Consider the following 21,045-nt stretch of genomic DNA (forward strand, 5'->3'; position numbering starts at 1 on the left):
TAGGCGGTTGCTGGGTAGGCACCCCTATTTATAACTTTTCGCGTTGTTTATTGCTACGGTTGCTACGTGGTCGGGTTGCTAGGTTGCTATGCGCGCGGCTCGCGCAAGCAATAGGTCTATTCCCGTACTTGCAGAATTGCAGAATTTCTGCGGGATCTGCAGAATTCTGCAGCCAGCATAAGTCACTTTTTTGCAGCACGTTCCCGTACTTTTCAGCTCGCTCTCTTCAACTCTCTCTTTTGCAGAATTTCTGCAAAGAGAGAAGCGGCAAAACTTTTGCCTGGGTAACGCGTTCCAGTACTTTTTCTGCAATATTGTAACATTTGAGTGGATTTACTCAAATTGGGTATTAAAGTTATTTAATTATTTCAAAATATTTAAAAAAAAATGATTGCCGAAAAAGTAATTGAAACAAGTTTGCCTCTAGAAAAGGGAAATTATTTTTTTTATGCAGCACAACATTTTATAAAATCAAGGATGTATTATTTATTAAGTAACTAGAAATTAATTATGCTTAAGTAGAAATTATATATTAGAAACAACTCAAAACTTTTACATTAGGTAAACCATTTTACAAATGAGAGTGGCAGGTACGTTTAATAAACCTGATTTGAAAAAAAAGACAAACAAAGGTTTAATATAGAAGGGAAAGTTCACTTGTCTGTGAGAAGAAGAAGTTCGATGTTCGGTCGGTCCTCGATAATTTTAACTTTTTGGCGTGTTTTTAGTGGATTTAAAAGTTTCCCTTGTGCTGTAACGATTCAAATTGACATACAAAAGAGAAATTAAGTGAAATCTAGGGCAAATAGTTTTATTTTTTCAAGATTTTCATCATTTTTATGTATTTTTTCTTCTTCATATTTGTTTTGTTATTGTGCTTTGGGTAGCGCAATGCTTTGCTTGTCAAATTAAGGTTAAACGTCAGTTTTGGCTGCATGGGCACATACAGGTTCTCACGCTCATGACGCTCACCTCTCTCACTCTCTTTCGGAAATATGAGTGCTTGTTTTGGTTGTGGTACACTGCCGTTCTACGCATAATTGTCCCATGTTCAAAAAAGTGCAACTGAGAAAAACGCGATTGAATTTTTTCGACCGATTTCTGTGTCTCTACGCATAATTGTCCCGTGGGTTCCTATTCACCCTATGTGTCCCTAATCGCCCCAGTTAGAAGTTTATATTTAAGAAAATACTTGGTGGGACAATTATGCGTAGAAGTTCAACGATGGGACAAACAGACTTGGTGTTGTTTTTAATGAATTTCCGAACAAAGTACCAGATTTTATGTGTTTTTCTTAAAGTACACATCAAACTGAACTTAAAAATGTCATAAAGTCAAAATCGTCCAAAACTGAAATGGGACAATTATGCGTAGAACGGCAGTACAGTAGTGCCAGAATTTTGTCAACAGTAGTCTAGGAATTATGAAAAATGATTTATTTTGTGAGTTTTGTTCGAAAAAATAACAATCAAAAGAGTCGTTTCACGATATTCTAGAGCATAATCCATCAATTAGTTTCGGAATCGACGGATCGGGCCGCGGATTTTTTGGTCATTTCGCGTGAATTCGCCGTCGTCGTTGTGGTATGTTGGCATATTGTGAATCTGCGTTGCGTATGGAAAACGTCGTGACTGGACCTGGCCATCATCACGTAAATAAATACGCGCCGATCCCTGTTTTGCCTGATGGGATTGGAAGTTTAAAGATAGATCGAGGACCCGTCTGGTTCTTGCTTTATCTTTAGGCGGGGCCAGACAATGTCCAGTGACCTCGGAATTGGACCGCAAGGAGCTCTGTCATTCTGAAATGGGTCACTGGAAGCAGCGCGAGGGCTAACACAACTTAATACCCGGGACTGAGATAAGCTGTATCAGCATAACCCAAGTCTGATACAAACTATACTTTCCCATAATTTCGCTGCCGGCCAGCGGGTATTGGATTGGACCACAAACACACACAAACACAACAAAGGTTTAATATAGAAGGGACCAAAAATACATGTTTTAATTGCAGAATGTTTGAAAGATTATCCAGGATAACATAAATAGATTATGACTGGATGTCTCATGAGAGAACAAATAATAATAAAAAAAAGAATCACAAACTCAAAAATTTTAAAACACTTAAATTAATAAATCTGGAAATTAAGAAATCCATAATTAAAAATATAAAAAAAACTAATATTTTCAAATTGAGAAACTTTTAAAAAACATAAATCAGATATTTGAGAATTAAAAAAAATGCAAATAATTATATCAGAAAAAAAGAAATGATAAATCGCAAATTCAAAGTTTAAAAATTGGAAATGTTTAAAATTTCAAAAAAAATCTTAATTTTAAAAATTCAAAATAAACATAATAAAGGTAAAAAAAATCGAAATAAAAAACAATAGTTTGAATATTTATGAGTGCAGAACACCAAAAATCAAAAGCTCTAGTTAAAAGATAACATAGAAAATTATAGAAATTATAACTTCAAAAATAAGTAAAATTAAAAAAATCTGTGTGTGTGTGGTCCAATCCAATACCCGCTAACCGGTAGCGAAATTATGGGAAAGTATAATTTGTATCAGACTGTGTACATGCCAAATGCTGATACAGCTTATCTCAGTCCCGGGTATTAGGTGGTGATAGCCCTCGCGCTGCTTCCAACGACCCATTTCAGAATGACAGAGCTCCTTGCGGTCCAATTCCGAGGTCGCTGGGCATTGTTCGGCCCCGCCTAAACATAGAAGCAAGCATCTGAAGGAAACTCGATCTATATTTAGACTTCCAATCCCCTCAGGCAAATCAGGGATCAGCGCGTATTTAATATTATAAGAAGAAGAGAGATAACATGTTTCAACACTACGGATCAATTCACTGCTAGAGTGTAAACCTTCTGATGGCCGACTGCTTAGCGTCCCAGACCACCACCAATCCAAAGGTGTGAGTTCGAATCCCACCTGATTCATTTTAGTTTTTATTCATATTCAAATTCCTGATTCCAAATTTCAAAGGTACCGACCGGGATTTGATCCCTGAACCTTCTGCTTGGGAGACAGAAGCCGTAACCATTAAGCCACAGAGCCGGTTGATTGGGACGTGGTTCTCTGTATGGCTTTTTGCGAGATGAGAGCAGAGGACAACAATCATCTCAACGTTTCCACTTTACCCGGGCTAACGACCGGCAGTTCCAGATCACGATGATTTCCCTTCATATGTTAAAAACCACTTATGGTTTTGGCACATATTCCGTTTGTCAGCGTTTCCTGTCATTACTGGCGGGAAAAATCTTCGTGGAATCAGCTGTGCAGACCTCATGTGTGACAGGAATGCAGGTTGAGCGACACCCACGGGCAAGTAAAATTAAAAAATTCTGTCAATCAAAAATTTAAAAACAAAAATATAAATAAAATAAAAACAGTCAAAATTTACAAACTCTAAATCGTCTCAATATGTGTTTCTAACCTAAAATATGACTCCAAAAAATGTGTATTTTTCATGAATCACGATGGCGAAGAAATTAAGAATTTAAGAATTTAAAAATTGAATAATTTCAGAGTTTCAGAATTTCAGAATTTTAATTTCGACAAAATTACATCATTTTTTTGGTTCATATAAGAATACAAATTGGTACAATTTGTTAAAGGTACAATTTTCGACTTGCCAATTAAATTTACCTATTATTTTAAAACACATATTGAGTATTTTCAAAATCAATTTATGATCAAAAATAATTCTTAAACAAATATTTATTTGAAATTATTAAACTCAAAAGAAATGTGTCTTTTAAAAGTTTTTAAAAACTATTTGTTTTTAAAGTACATTTTTTGTTGGGCTGTACCACTATGGCTTAAGTTTTATCAGGTAAAAATATTAACACTAAAAAAATCGCTTTATCATTTACATGAATGAACTAAGCCTGAAATCGTTAACATAAAAAATCGTTCTCAATAAAACCAGACATAAAAAAACAACCCCAAAATCATTTATTATTACAACTAATAATAAAATGCTTGATTTCACCCAACTTGCAAATTTTACGTAAGCGTGTACTCAACATCCAGAGGAAGGCCATGCCCCGGGGGGCGTAGTGCCAATAGTTTCGTTTCGTACTCAACATCCATCACACCAAATTGCAGTAACTTTTCAACAAGAAAGAGAAGAGAGAGCTTGCAGAAAAGTACGGGAACGGTTTTGCTGCAACTTCTACCTCTCTCATTGCAGAAGTTCTGCCTGAGAGAAAAGTTACTTTTGTTGCAGAAAAGTACGGGAACGCTCTGCTGCCGTTTTTGTGCAGAATTGCAGAATTCTGCAGTACGGGAATAGACCTAATGTTTGGCCGAGGGCGGAGCTTCGGTCGCGGTAGGCGTTGCGCAACTTTTGGTTGTTTGGTTGACAGTTTGAAAAGTTTTGCTTTGCCAAAATTTAAAAAAAAAATAAGTTTCTTGGCAACTTTTAGACAAATAAAGATGAGTTTGAACAAAATTTGCTTGCTGAATTAGATTTTTAGCTATTCTTTACTTTATCCTACTTCTAGATCTGAAAACTCCTACGCCAGAAAGGTCACTCCAGAGTTGCAGAACCCCACCAGGAAGGAAGACTCAACTGGGACGAACTAACCAACGGAGAAACTCACCTAACACTTTTCCCTGTGAGTCGAACGCCAGATCTTGCACGGAATCGGTGTGCCCCTTGAGCGTCCGCTCGTACTCGCCCGTCTCAAAGTCCCAGATCTTGATGGTGGCGTCCTCGGACGCCGACACCATCATACTGAACACGGGATGAAAGACGACGCGCGTCACTGTGGCCCGGTGGCCGGCGAGAGTGAACTTTTCCGGCGGCCGCGGGATCCAGTCCGTCGGTGTGCGCTTCGCCTTTGTGGGTGCTCCCTCGATGACCTCCTTCTCCGCCTCGGAAAGTTTCGCCTCCAGCTCCATCACCTTCTTCTGTAACCGTATCACCGAGGTCCACTTTTTCTCCAGCAGGCCACCGTACTTGCGCTCGATCTCGTTCGGCATGTCCGCCTCCTTCCGGAAGGCCTCCAGGGCGTCTGTGTATCCATTGCTTCCCAGGTAGTCGGCAATCGCTTGGTTACTGTTGGAGGAAATAAAGAAATCGGAATTAAAAACGGGCATTTCAGTCGTTTTGTTTTAAAGGTCCAAGAGGTTCGAATGATATATTGCATCGGCGTGATCGCTTTCCGCGTCAGTGACGTTGGTTGTTACGGACTTTAACGACCGCTTAATTAAGGCTCTTGAGACGCGCGCGCAAGTACATAATCACCAGAAAAGTATGTCGTTCAACCAGAGGACACAAACCGTGTACGAAAATTTTTCCCTCGGCAATAAACCTTAACCGTAACCTTGCGTCGAGTCACAACGGTCAAGTTGGACAAGAGAAAAAAGGAAAAAAAAAAATCAGTGCGAATTCGCTGACGACAGGTTGATGTCCATAATCGTAATTCGACACGATCGTCAATACTTCCAGCTTTATCAGCTGGAACCAAAGAACCAGTCAATCCTAGAGGTCATATCTGTTTCTGAGTAACTAAACCGCTCTAATTAGCATTTTTAGCCACTGAATCGCTGCGTTGGGCCTAAAACTGTGGCATGTTGCAATTGGTGCGTTGGAATTTCACCATCGATTATCACTGATTGGCGCTGCGTTGAACGGGTTCTTGAACAAACTGCGTGTGCGTGCGGCGTGTGGTGAAGGTAAAGTTCGAACTTGTTTGGTCAAAAATTAGCCGCCCTTTCGTTGTAATTAGCATCGATCTCAGTCGAGATCGAGATATCATGTGCGTTGCACAGGGCATTGACATTGGTGGAGTACAAATTGCTGACAAATTTTGGTTGATTACACCGACCAACATAATTTCTGCGCAGGCTCAACTCGAGGGGAAACATAAACAATACAAAATTTCACTTAAAATACTTTTAAATCAATTTTTTTTATACAGCACTGTTTTTTATTTAATACGAATTAAAGAACTCATGGATCATAATTGTTGACAATACAGTAAGAACTGAGGCTCTACACAATTATTAGGCATGATGAAGTCATAAATTGCTAACCTCTGACCAGCTTCAATTCATATCAATCAAAGCGCACCCATAGTTCATATCAGGTTAAGCTCCCCCTCGTGTAATAACTGATCATGGTCTTTACCCAACAGCTCGTAACCATTTCACACCGCAAATTTAATAAGGTCTTTAGCCCCTCAGTGCACGCGCCACGCCACCATTCTCAACCTAAAATTATCAGTCACTAGTTCAGTAGTGCGCAATTCTCAAACATAACAAGATCCCAATCACCACACTTTAATCCGTACGATCGCCCAAGAACCCTTCAGCACTCTCCGTCACGAAGATTCGTTCAGCTTCAAATTGGCTCTATACCAAACTGCCAATATTAGCCTGCGGGGTCGCTGCACTTCAAACCCGCAACCGTACTGACCTTGGCCAACCATGGAATCTCGGTGCGGAACCGGTCGGCCTGGCCAAACACCGGTGAATTTATTAGGACCCCTGCTCGAACTTCACTGCCACGACGACGAGAGAACGCGCAGGTAGGCTAAACTGCATTTTGAAGATCATAGCTGCTACCGCACGCCGAGAAGCTTGCGCAACTGTGCGCGTTGCGAACCGATGACGGTCATAGAACTATACGACCGCGCGCTAATGCAGGCTAATGCAGTTGCAGTTTTTCTCGATTCAGTGGGTCTTATAGAAGAAAACGGGTTTTCCTCCGCAACCGTAACACCTGCTGAAGCGGGGACGTGGAGTCCAAGTCCAAAGTTGTAAACGGGCTCGAGAACATTGAAATTGAAAGCTGCTGGAATTGGCCGGATTCGGGCCGGGGTGTTGCTGTAAAGGTCACCCCCCTCCTCGGAACTCCAGGTACACACTTCAGAGTTTCAGTGGGTTAGCGTAGTGGCCCACAATTGAATGGAATTGGCTATTGTTTTTTCCACCGGGGTTGAGGCGCGGGAACCGTTGAAAATAATAAAGTGGAGAGGGATTAAAAGATCGGTTAGCGATAAAGCGAGCCGTGATTGTTTTACTAATAAGTGGTGTCCCTACTCTAAGAGGTAACCAACCATGGAGCGATGAAGCAACCGTGCTAAACTGCTTAGAATTAAATGTTACTCGTTGGGGGTAGAACTCTCGCGTGAAGATGCAGTTCTATGATAAACCACAAGGTTGAAGAACGAGATATAGAGGTTTGAGCAGTGGTATGTTGCGGTTACTCAAATGGCGGCATCTTCAGTTAAGTGCAGCGTTGACTCAATACAAAAAATCAAATAACATGAATAAATCATGACTTGCGATGTAAGCAATAAAGGCATGGAATTTCAAGCCTTTAAAAATATCCGGATCCATCTCGTGATACATCGTTTAATAGGTTAGAAAAATACCTTTCCAACGAGACAAAACACTAGATTTTGTTGCTGTGCACGGTATGGAGGAATCAAAATATTACCTTCCTGATTAAGAATATGTTCGATTCAAAATATTCTATCGGTAAAAATTGTGTTTTTCAGAAAAAAAAAGTTTTTTCATACTAATGGAAATGCATGGTACTCAATAAAAATTAAAAAAAAGATTAAAAAGTGCTTATTTTGAAAGTTTATGCTTATCAAAAAACATTTTGAAACACGAAACCGAAGTTTGGTTGAAGTTGGTTGCCGGAGTCCCGATTTATAATTACAAATGTTTACGGTAGTCTAACTTGTACGTGCGTCAAACGCGTTCTGACCTGAAATCCCTTCGGTCAGTTGTCGCACTTACATCAATTTTCACGGTCAGTTGTCGCACTTACATCAATTTTCAGTGACAGAGTGACAAGATAGCACGACAAGATTGAAACTACTTTCATATGTAAAGTGACAAAAATGCACGGATTTTTTTCAAATTGCGTTGAATATCTCAGGATTGAAATCGAATTTTGGGGATCTGTGAAGGTCAAATGGTGCACGTACGGCAAGTTAGCACGACGACGACTATATAATATGGGTAATTCTCCGCCAACTCACACAGTAGTTGCCCCGATCCCTCTTCGATTTGCGTGATACTTTGTCCTAAGGGGTAACTTTTGTCCCTGATTACGAATCCGAGGTCCGTTTTTTTTATATCTCGTGACGGAGGGGCGGTACGACCCCAACCATTTTTGAACATGCGAAAAAGAGGTGTTTTTCAATTATTTGCAGCCTGAAACGGTGATGAGATAGAAATTTGGTGTCAAAGGGAATTTTCTGTAAAATTACACCCAGAACTGGGCATCGGCATACGAGAGGATAAAGAGCACGATTCGGTAGTAAAATGGTACTGTGTGCGGACGGAGAGGATAAATCCCGAAACTACCGAGAGTACTTTACTCATGGTTCATTTTCCAAAAAAGTTCATCTATCAAAAAAAAAAAAAAGTACCGGTACCGAGACTCGAACCCAAGACCTTCGGCATATTGAACCGTGCCTTTGCCGTATGGGCCACCATGGTTCGGTGACTAAGTGGCGGTCGTTTGTCCATATAAGCCACTCAAAGGATGAACAGTTCCAATGAACGAATGAACACGCGTGAGGACTATACTCTCGCATATTGCACTTCCTCACGTTTCTTTTCGTGAGGACTATCCCCTCGTTCTTTAACTTTGGGTGTAGACGCCCGATTTGATGGCGTACTCAGAATTCCGAAAAAAACGTATTTTTCATCGAAAAAAAAAACTAAAAAAGTTTTAAAAATTCTACAATTTTCCGTTACTTGACTGTAATTTTTTTTGGAACATGTCATTTTATGGGAAATTAAATGTACTTTTTGAATCTACATTGAACCAGAAGGGTCATTTTTTCATTTAGAACAAAATCATTTTAAAATTTCGTGTTTTTTTCTAACTTTGCAGGGTTATTTTTTAGACTGTAACAATGTTTTACAAAGTTGTAGAGCAGACAATTACAAAAATTTTGATATATGGACATAAGGGGTTTGCTAATAAACATCACGAATTATCGCGATTTTACGAAAAAAAAAGTTTTGAAAAAGTTACTTCTTGCGTTTCTCTTTGTTTCGCCGTCCGTGTCTGTCGCGGGTGACGATGAACGGCAATGATCGATGACGACCAACTTTTTCAAAACTTTTTTCCGTAAAATCGCGATAACTCGTGATATTTATAAGCAAATCTCTTATGTCTATATATTATTTTTTTTGTAATTGTCTGCTCTACAACTTTGTAGAACACTGTTAAACTCTAAAAAATAACCCTGCAAAGTTAGAAAAAACACGAAATTTTAAAATGAAAAATTTTGTTCTAAATGAAGAAAAATGACCCTTCTGGGTCAATGTAGATTCGAAAAGTACATTGAATTTTCCATAAAATGACATGTTCCAAAATTTTTTACAGTCGAGTAACGGAAAATGGGAGAATTTTTAAAACTTTTTTAGTGTTTTTTTCGATGAAAAATACGTTTTTCCGTAATACTGAGTACGCCATCAAATCGGGTGTCTAATTTTACATAAAAGTCCCTTTGACACCAAATTTCTATCTCATCACCGTTTCAGGCTGCAAATTATTGAAAAACACCTCTTTTTTCGCATGTTCAAAAATGGAAGGGGTCGTACCGCCCCTCCGTCACGAGAAATCAAAAAACGGACCTCGGATTCGTGATCAGGGACAAAAGTTACCCCTAAGGACAAAATTTCACGCAAATCGAAGAGGGGTCGGGACAACTTTTCCCGATTTCGTGTGAGTTGGCGGAGAATTACCCATATATCTCAGGATAGCTTTCGAAAATTGTAAGCAATAAACTATAAAGCTTGAGAATTTTCATTCGTCAGGCCTAATTTCCAAACGGTTGAATTTTTTAAATCTTAGGCAGCCGGCTGCGGAAAGATAAATTAGTGATGATTTAGAAAGTTTTTTTAGTCGAACGCGTGCCAACCGAGCATAAGTGCTATGGGCTGGACTTCAGTATATTTTCAGTATATTTTTACTGTTTCTAAAATTTAGATAACGCGAGCAAATTTCAAATCTCTTCGCAGCACACAATACACGACAAAAATGCGAAACAAAAGGCACACACAAAAAAAATCACTTTTCACTCCGAATATTTTTACGACCACGCGCTCCCTTTGTCAATTATGCACTCTTATTGTAAAATTGCTTGATATTGTGCAATAATTAATTGATTAAGAGCGAGTTTTTCACCGATGTGAAACAGGTCGTATCGAGGTGCTCCGATTTGAATGAAACTTTCAGCGTTTGTTTGTCTATACATAAGATTAACTCATGCCAAATATGAGCCCTCTACGACAAAGGGAAGTGGGGTGAAACGGGCATTGAAGTATGAGGTCCAAAACACATGAAAAATCTTAAAATTGCTCGCATTTCCGTAAAACTTCATCAATTCCAACTTTCTAAGATGCATTCAAATGGTCTTTCGAAGCCCTTCAAAATGTGCTATAGACATCCAGGATTGGTTTAACTTTTACAGGGCAAAAACTAACGTTGTAAAATGCTTGTTCTAGAAAAATCGTAAAACTATGAGAAAAACTGCGATTGGCCAAAAAGTTAATACCAAAGGCTTATAGTCCATGAAATCTTTTGACCTATAGGAGTATGGGTGTTGGAGGCTGTTGCAAAAAGATATTAAGGTTTTAAAAAAATCCATTTTTAACAGTAATTTGCAAAAGCTATGAGAAAAAGTTAAACCAATCCTGGATGTCTATAGCACATTTTGAAGGGCTTCGAAAGACCATTTGAATGCATCTTAGAGAGTTGGAATTGATGAAGTTTTACGGAAATGCGAGCAATTTTAAGATTTTTCATTTGATTTGGACCTCAAACTTCAATGCCCGCTTTACCCCACTTTCCTTTGTCGTAGAGGGCTCATATTTGGCATGAGTTCATCTCATGCATAGACAAACAAACGCTGAAAGTTTCATCCAAATCGGAGCACCTCGATACAACCTCTAGAACAAACCGAGCAGAATCTACAAATACTGCCTCTTAATTATTATCGAAAAATCTCTTTTAAATGAAATGATGAATTCATTCGGTTGTTTATTGTGTTAAAGCAGTTGCAAATATTTTTCAAAGTTTCGACATGAACGACTTAATAAATTATATAATCATTTATTTTGAATTTTTGAAATTTGATTCGCAAATTCGATAGAAAATTAGCACAGAGCAATTCCAGCTCAAATCAGGATTTTTTCTGGTACTTTTGTACCCGACCCTCTCCGATTTCAATGAAACTTTTTAGACATGTTATCCTAGGCCTATATAAGCCATTTTTGTGTATATGGAGCCAATTGTACTCGAAAATGACATTTGAGTAGGGCGTAAGTAATTTGAATATTTTTTGTATTTTGGAAATTGGACGGACTTTCTGAGAGAAATACACTGAAAGAAAAATACACACCACTTCTATGCAATGTTTAAATATTTAAATTTAAAAACTAAATTTGAAGGTGATGTCACGATTTTTTTTCGTTCAAAATTTTTGAAGAAATAGCCAAAAATGTTACAAAAAGACTCACGAAAAATGCAGGATAATATGTCTCTCCTAAAAAAAATACAAAAATCATTTACTAACACTGTTTTTTTTGAAAAGTGGTCAAAATTTTCAAAAACCGATGGTGGGAATCGATTTTCTCAGACAATTTTGAATAAATGTCTCCATATTGACCAATGTGCTACACAGAAAAAAAATCATGGTAATATTACATCTGGAAAGGGGTATGTATGTCAGAAAAAATGTGAAATTTTACCTCTGAAAATATGTAATTTTACCACTATTCTGGTGTAATATCGCATTTTCAGTCTAAATTGAGGTAAAATTACATCATAAAAGAGGTAATATTCAACCTTCCAAAATTACACCTTCCAAATTTACACTTTTTTTTGCTGTGTATGTCCAATTCTTGTGAAGAAACAGCGGTTTTAAAAATAAAAAGGTTGAAAAATAGGTTTTTTGATGGTTTTTAGCAATTTCGAAATGACAAACTTGATTTTTCAGTCTCGAAAATATTTATACCGGAAAGCTCGTCCAATTTCCTATAAGTTTGCGTTTGACAGCATTTGAATGGGATGTATGGGCTTACAGATATTACATAACTGAGAATAGTATATTTTTCAGTGTGGTAGAAACCTGGATAGTAAGTAAGCTTCAAAAAGTTGAATTTTGGAATGTTGAAAATTGGGTAGGTTGCATATTACCTCTGTTTTTGAGTAATGAATATTTATCAAAAACTGATGAAAATTCATCATTTTCTGGGGTAAAATTAATCATTTTTTTGACACAAAATCTGTCACCATTTCCTGATGAATATTACCATCATTTTTTTCTGTGTAAATATTAAAAAGAATCAAATTGTATTATTAGAATTTTTTCCCGGGTTTCCCGGTTTTTTCCCGAGGGCTACTTTACATAGTCTTTGTAATATTTTACAAAAATGGTTTCGACATTAGAAATTACGCATAAAATTTCAAACCGAGCAAACTTTATGACTTAAACACTTTTACAGGACAATATAGTCAGATTTTCAACAAATTGAATTGAAATAAATTTAAAAGTTCATTACAAAAGCATTATCAATTTTGCTACTTTTTAAACAGTTTAAAAGAATGAAAAAGGAAGTTTGCTAAATTATCTTACGTTCTACAGGTATTTTCAACACCTAGGGTACTTTACGGTTCACACTTTTGATACATAACAATTTGCAACAACAACCAGCGATTATGTTATGAAGGGGTGTTATATTCACCTGCGGCAACGACACGTGTAACATGGAAGTATTTTGCAACAACCCAACCCACTTCTAAGTAGAGCGTCCAATTTCCCGTCCCGGGAAAAAATTTCCCGGGAATTCCCGGGATTTCCCGGAAAAAAATATTTCCCGTTTCCCGGGAAATTTGTAAATTTCCCGGGAATTCCCGAAATACAAGCAGAAGTTTACATTTTCCTACCTTTTTGGCTTCAATGTTTTGAAATTAAACAAAAAATAATAATTGGAGAACCTGATTTGATTTTATTTCTTTCCATCTACTGTTCATATTGAACTAATCAGCTTGTCTGTAAATTTCATGTCAAGGTTTAATTCAGATAATATTTATTTCTGAAGCATTCATCACTAGGAATATTGTTTGCTTTTATGTTGGACCACAAAACTTACGCTGTTATGGAATGAGTATAAACTATTTTATTTTTGACAACCTTTTTTAATGTTTTTTTTGTAATATCTTTTGAAAATAAGATATTTACCCAGGTAGACGGTAATAACAAAATTTATAATATTTCAATAACAAATCCTGTTAAAATAACAAAAAGTGTTATTATTTTATCCTGAAGTTCAACTTCAAGAAGAAAAAATAATAACAGTTTCTGATAAAATAACAAATTTTGGTATTGAAGTGATATTATATTGAAAATGTTTAATAACACGCTAATAAGAGGAAATGTTATACACTTCAAAAACTCTCCTAATAACAAAATTTGTTATTCGTTCGGTATACTGACTTAGAAATAAAATTACCATAAATCGCACAAATGGAAAAGTTTCTAAGTGTCCATAACACAAAATGTTATTATTTTTTCTTTGGTTAAATATGTTTAGATCTTTGGGATAATTTTGTCTAATTTCGTCGGGGTCATTATTTTGGCCATGAAATGGGGTCCTTAAGCTAAAATTATTCTTAAAAGTTGAAATTTTTGAAAGTTGATTTTTTAAATTATTTGATATACCCCCTAAGGGACTTTGCTAAAATTGGCTAGAACTATGGGATAATTTTGACCAATTTCATCGGGGTCATTATTTTGGCCATGAAATGGGGTCCTTAAGCTTAAATTATTCTCAAAAGTAGAAATTTTGAAAGTTGTTTTTTTTTTTAATTATTTGATATACCCCCTAAAGGACTTTGTTTAAAATAGTTAGAACTATGGGATAATTTTGACCAATTTCGTCAGGGTCATTATTTTGGCCATGAAATGGGGTCCTTAAGCTAAAATTATTCTAAAAAGTTGAAATTTTGGAAGTTGATTTTTTTTTAAATTATTTGATATACCCCCTAATGGACTTTGCTAAAATTGGCTAGAACTATGGGATAATTTTGACCAATTTCATTGGGATCATTATTTTGGCCATGAAATGGGGTCCTTAAGCTAAAATTATTCTAAAAAGTTGAAATTTTGAAAGTTGATTTTTTAAATTATTTGATATACCCCCTAAGGGACTTTGCTGAAATTGGCTAGAACTATGGGATAATTTTGACCAATTTCGTCGAGATCATTATTTTGGCCATGAAATGAGGTCCTTAATCTAAATTATTCTGAAAAGTTGAAATTTTGAAAGTTGACTTTTTTAATTATTTCATATACCCCCTAAAGGACTTTGTTTAAAATGGTTAGAACTATGGGATAATTTTGACCAATTTCGTCAGGGTCATTATTTTGGCCATGAAATGGGATCCTTAAGCTAAAATTATTCTAAAAAGTTGAAATTTTGAAACTTGATTTTTTTGATTATTTGATATACCCCCTAAGGGATTTTACTAACATTGGCTAGAACTATGAAATAATTTTGACCAATTTCATCGGGGTCATTTATTTCACCATGAAATGGAGTTTCAAGCTTAAATTAATCCGTTTAAATTAACTTTTAGAGTTCATTTTTTTTAAATTTTGTTATGTTCCCTAACGGAAATGGTTTATTTATTGAGAATTTTTGAAGTGTGAATAACAAAAACTGTTATTATTTTCACAGAGCCAGGAAGTCGGAGCTGACGTTGAAGTTCGAGCTGGAGTGAGACCTCGGAGACTGCATCGGATTCAGCAAATTTTCAGCAACTTTTACTTGGAGTCGGAATCTGTGCACGGCGTCTTTTTCAGGGGGGTAGTATTTTTTGAGAAATAGCAAGAAAACTGTCATATACATATGAAAGTTTGGAACATCCCCGTTCATTTGCGGGGCGAACGAAAATCTTTGGTCGGGAAAAATCAAAGTTATCCTCATTTGAAGTTTTTGAACTTTTTTCCTATGGGGCCAAATTTCGTCTATTTCAATTTAACATTGTTATAAGTCTACATGGGCATGATTTATGGTTCAGATCATATGATTTCTTATGGGAAATGATGCAAGGAACATTTTTCCTGAAGCACACAAAGTGATTGAAAATAAGGGAAAAAAGTTATAAAGGTTTTGTTGGAAATTTGGGAGATTTTCTGATAAAATTGCACACCTCTTTCCGAAAAACCGCAATGTTTTTGATATTCAGATCATTATTTTGATTAATTCTTTTTTGAGAAATGTTTCTGGGCCCATTGAGTATTTAAATCACTACAGAAAAGTGTAATTGGTTGGGTTTATGCTCAACTGTAAGCAACTTTTATGAATTTTTGATTTCAACCGAATCAACATATTTTTGTTTGTTTTTGTTGTAAAATGTACCGTTTCCATTAGATTTTCACATTTGTATTAGTCTTATTAAGCCTCACAAGAGATCTCGTACTTATTTTGAGGTCAGGTGATAATATTGTAAATCAAAATCAAATCAAACCATCCACATTAACGACCCCAGGTCTTTTGTGGTCTCTATTGCAAGTTTCTGCTCGAACCTAGGAGTCCGAAGGCTTGAATGGGGAGAGCACCCAAACCTCTTTCTTCTCCAAGGAACCTTCTACCCCAGTGTTTGAACTGACGACCTTTGGATTGCGAGTCCAACCGCCGCCAGCGATTCCACCAGAGTAGGCTTGGTTTGGTGTGTTGTTTGTACTTATGGCATGGAGACGACTCCTACACCTGGAATAACTTACACAGAAAAAAAATCATGGTAATATTACATCTGGGAAGGGGTACATCTTTTATGTAAGAAAAAAGGTGTAATTTTACCTCTGGAAATGTGTAATTTTACCACTATTCTGGTGTAATGTCACTTTTTCAGTCTAAATTGAGGTAAAATTACATCATAAAAGAGGTAATATTCAACCTTCCAAAATTACAGCTTCCAAATTTACATTTTTTTTCTGTGTAACGGCCTAACAACAACCAAGGCCGGGACCGACGTTTTACTTCCTCATCCGATGGAAGGTTGGAGCAGATGGGAATCGAACTCAGGATCATCCGATTACAAAGCGGACAGCGTAGCCATTCGGCCACGCACTGCCACTGTGATCAATTATTTGTGTGTTTTTTAGCAAAACAATTTAATTGTTGTATTGTTCGTTGTTTCAAATTTGGATGCCAGACTTGTTTAGTATGTTAAGCTCAATTATTTGAGATTAAATTAATAGATTTACATACATTTAAACTTTTTAATGATTTTTAAGCAATATTTATGTTATTACCAATAATTGCAAGTTCAACTCTGTAGTTTCAATACAAATAATATAGCCCAAATGGAAATACAAATTAACAAAAGGCATAGAAATAGAAACTCTGTGATTGTATTTACACTGCATGCTCAATTAGATACATATCATGTGGACCATGTACTCACAAAAAAAAGTGGAAATTTAATGTAAACGGTACATTTTATAACCAAAACACACAAAAATATGTTGATTCGGTGAAATCCAAAATTCATAACTGTGACATACAGTTGAGCTTAAACCCAACCAATTACACTTTTCTGTAGTGATTTAAATACTCAATGGATCCAGAAACATTTCTCAAAAAAGAATTCATCGAAATAATGATCTGAATATCAAAAACATTGTGGTTTTTGGGAAAGGGGTGTGCAATTTTATCAGAAAATCTCCCAAATTTTCAATAAAACCTTTATAACTTTTTTCCCTTATTTTCAATCACTTTGCGTGCTTCAGGAAAAATGTTCCTTGCATCATTTCCCATAAGAAATCATATGATCTGAACCATAAATCATGCCCATGTAGACTTATAACAATACTAAATTGAAATAGACGAAATTTGGCCCCATAGGAAAAAAGTTCAAAAACTTCAAATGAGGATAACTTTGATTTTTCCCGACCAAAGATTTTCGTTCGTCCCGCAAATGAACGGGGATGTTCCACACTTTCATATGTATATGACAGTTTTCTTGCTATTTCTCAAAAAATACTACCCCCCTGAAAAAGACGCCGTGTGTGAAGTCGGGTATTTTTGGAGAGCTGAAGTCGTCGTTGACGTCATATCCTGCATCCAAAGTCGGAGTTGTCTTCAAAGTATGGATTCAAAGTCGCTTGGAGGAACCCGACTCTGCAGCCCTGACTAGTACAGAGGAATTATGGCATCTGCAGGTTTATTTGCAAATTACAAATAAACCAAAACAATAACTTTTTTTTATGGAGACATACCAGTTAAATTACATTTTTTTTTGTAATTATGCTGCTCCACCTCTCCGCAAAAAATAACAAATTTTGTTATTCCTTCATGATTCCTTCTGTGTTATTGGTTTGTTATTGCAATAACAACATAATAACAGTTTAAGTTATTCTTCGAACAAATCTTTGTTATTGATTTTTGTTATTTTAACAACTAATCCGATCATCCCAATAACATATTTCGATCTTCTCACAATATCAAAAACTGACCTTCCCAAGTTATTTCCGTCTGCTCGGGTACATCTTCTGACCAAGATCAACATTGAGATTTGCTTGACTTTTTTTTACCTTGAACATGTTGAATGGAAATTGAACTGATATAATAAAATTTAAAAAAAATTGTGTGAGAAGTTTCTAAGTATTCGAGAAATTGCAGATTGAAGTTATAAATTTATGAAGCACGTGAGCTACCAAGGGCGTAAGAGGGTTATATATGAAAAAATATCGTTGAATTTCAACCACTTTTAAATACTCAAAATTATTTTAATCTAATTAATTTATTAGACTGAATACCATATAACTAAAATCATATCATAAAACCATGAAAAACCTTTAAAAACAACTTCATATCATATGAAATTTACTCAAAGAATGGAACTTTATTTCAAAAACTCGCTCCAAATATTTGAAAGCTTTGAGTTGTGATTTCATGAAATAGTGTTTCAAGTTAAAAAGCGATAGGAATTAGATTTTTAAAGATTATTTATTTATTCACAACTTGAATTTTTTGGTTTTTTTTTATTTTAACAAGAGACAAATTTAAAAGCAATTTTATGGTTGTGGAGCATAGATTTTCACTATCCAAACACTTTGATTTAAATAAATCCTTCTCAACAAAAATACTAATAATATTTTCTATCATTTGGAACGATTTGAAAGATTTAATAATTAGAAAGTTTATATATTTTCTCAAAGTTGCATGATTTTTAACAAGCAGTCAAGCCATTAATTGATCCTCACACTCATTTTGACCATTAAAGTCGCTGTTCTATAACATTTCTTTGCAAAAGATTAATCAGAAACAGGATTAGAATAATTTTCGTTAAATTTCAAATTTCCCGGGAATTCCCGGGATTTCCCGGGAAATTTGTTGAAAATTTCCCGTTTCCCGGGAATTTTGTAACCCTGGGAAATTGGACGCTCTACTTCTAAGTAATAATGTTCGATTGTTCCAAGGTCAGTCGATTGTTGATGTTGATGTCGAAAAATCCGCAAATCTCCAATATCAAATCTCCAGAAGCAAAAAGGCAATTCTCACACCTTCCCGCCCAGAGATCTGATAATCGAAGGCAATCGGTTCGATGGTGTAATTTGCGGTCATTAACTTCACCGGTGGCCCTATATCTCTCTCGTGTGGAGTCCAACCAATCCCAAGTCCGGCAAGCTTGTTTCGGTATTTTATGCTTTCGTTTTGTGCACTTTTGCACTTATCTTTCTTTTTATGCAACCTTTAGGAGGTACCTCCATGCAGAGATCAAGTTCAGCAACACAACTGAATTGTTGTCGCTGTCGCGACGATGCGGAGGTCATCCGAAGGGGAGAGAGATAGACCCCCGTGCCGTCGTCATAAACTAAAAACCACAAGGGAATTTCCGGCCAATCTTTCAAGGATCTGGCCTGACCTAGAGTCGGTGCCCACGGTGCTGTCCTATGGGGATGTGACGCAAGAAAGTGTCCTTTTAGAGTTCATCGATCTTTCCGGAAGATTGTACGCTCTCGGGTTTAAGCCATGAGGCTATATGACTAATTCTAATTTTCTGCCAAGTCTTAAATAATTAAAATTATTCTAGAAGAAACGTCCGTTTCTCCGTCGCGACGAGGACAGCTCAAACTAATTTCCTGTATTTGAATTTAAGTTCGTGCCCCACAGCAGAGAGGAGCTATCAAGCGCGAACGAAATAAAACTAAGACTAATGTACGCTGGAGTGGTTCTTTCCACGTTAAAAGGCGTGCAGTCGCACGTCCAAACTATGTGGCGTCGAAGTCAACCCCGGGGGTCAGATCGACCAACTCGCAGATTTGCTGTTGATCAGAGATCGCGAACGGTTCTTCGGTTCTGCCGGGTGGAGCATAATTACAGCACAGTTTTATTATTAATAAAATATCTTAACCGCAAAAAAGTGTGGTGATTGAAGGATCGTGCCGGTGGTTGATTTGTTTTGCCAGGTCTGCTTAACAGGTCGATCAGACAGTGTGACTAATTTTATGTGCCGTTTAACCTTTGGGATTAGTTCTTAAGGTAGGATTAACACAAATTACAATGTTTTCCTGTGGAATAGAAATTTGTCGGAGCAAAGTCTTAGTTTATATAACAAATCTTACAAAAATGCATGCAAAATTGCTTCCCATGACTATGATAACGTTCAACGAGAAAATCTTATTAAATGTCATTACTGTCTATACTCACGTCAGGTATGGCTGCCAGTACAAACATGGTAGCGTAAGGATTCAAAGTCGTGACAATTTATTTCAAATGTCAGCTCACAAACAAACACCTTTTCCATACCGGTCTACACACCTACCCCCACAAGCTCCCCAAGGGCAAACTTCTTTTGCGCGACCCACTTAGAACTTCTTTAGCATTTTCCAGCAAATGAATCCACCACCCGGTTTCCGAAAACAACATTCATCCCCCTCTGTAATACCGAAGCAGCAGCTGCACAGTTGCAACCAACCCCAATATTCAAGTGCAACATGGTTTGGTTCGTACGGATACACACCGGTCTTGGTCTCGAAACCGTTCGCGTCATCGTGATCTTGGGTAGCGAGAACCGGTTGCAAACACCGGTGATCAACGCTCTGCAGGTTCTAGCGCCGAACCGCTTAACCCTCAAGTTCATTTTATCAAAAATCCATTGATAACGCCTCACTAGATCCATCTATCTGTGAAAGCGTAGAAATGAAACGTTAGGTGGTGTGTTTGAATACAGTTTAAAGCAACTGTAAAACGCGTGTAAGTGAACTAACATCCAAATCATGTAATACATTACGCATTCAATCATTTTCATCGGCCCGATGAAATTCCTCTAACCCCCATTTCAAACCTCCCAAAAATATTCCGTTCACTTTTAAAAGTCGCATGGGTTCCCTGCACTTTTGCCACTAGTGAACAACAAAAACATCCCCTCCCAAATCACCACGGGACTGTATGGGCGTAGCCTTGGAGCACAGTGTGGAAATTTACGTTCGTAGATATTCTTGGTTGTACCGGGCAGCAATCAAATTGTCTATGAATATTGAATTGACCATTGTGGCACCCCCTACAGCGTGGTGCAGACCCGTTATGCTATGCTATGCTATGCTATGCTATGCTATGTAAAACGCGTGTAAGTGAACTGTGGGGAATTAAAAATGGCGGGACGAGTTTCCGTTTATTCAAATTGAATTTTTCACTGATGGAATTTAAAAGAAATTTACGTCTGATTATCTGTGAAATGTATTGGACACTATAATTCATTGAAGAATTTTGAGCATGAGCATGAGCATGAGCATGGTTGACTGCCAATGAGCTGCTACTCCGTTATTGACAGATCAGCTGAAGTTAAACAATGAATCAAAAATGATCAGTGGGAGCCAACCACCCGTTCACTGTTTAACCCCTGAAGACCCCGACTTTATTGGTCAATACCGGCGCCCTCCCAAGAAGCCTGCAGTTCAACAAAAGGGAGGAATGTTAGTCCGATAGTTGAAGTTGCAGATTCATCAAGCACATAGTTTTTCGCTATATACTTG

At 36.9% G+C, this 21,045-nt stretch overlaps 2 protein-coding genes across 3 annotated transcripts in view; one reads left to right on the forward strand and one right to left on the reverse strand.

Moving 5' to 3' along the window:
* The window catches only part of LOC120420420 (ubiquitin carboxyl-terminal hydrolase calypso), a 227,525-nt gene that overhangs the window by 73,333 nt on the left and 133,147 nt on the right, over positions 1-21,045 (forward strand). The gene's annotated exons all lie outside the window — the stretch shown is intronic.
* LOC120420426 (lissencephaly-1 homolog) overlaps positions 1-21,045 on the reverse strand; it is a 130,497-nt gene that overhangs the window by 10,029 nt on the left and 99,423 nt on the right. For both annotated transcript variants that reach the window (XM_039583448.2, XM_039583449.2), the window contains exon 3: positions 4,621-5,078. In XM_039583448.2, coding sequence (XP_039439382.1) covers positions 4,621-5,078 — 458 coding nt within the window. The remainder of the gene's footprint in view (positions 1-4,620; positions 5,079-21,045) is intronic.

This window comes from Culex pipiens, chromosome 2 (assembly GCF_016801865.2).
Source record: "Culex pipiens pallens isolate TS chromosome 2, TS_CPP_V2, whole genome shotgun sequence".
Taxonomy (NCBI): Eukaryota; Metazoa; Arthropoda; class Insecta; order Diptera; family Culicidae; genus Culex; species Culex pipiens.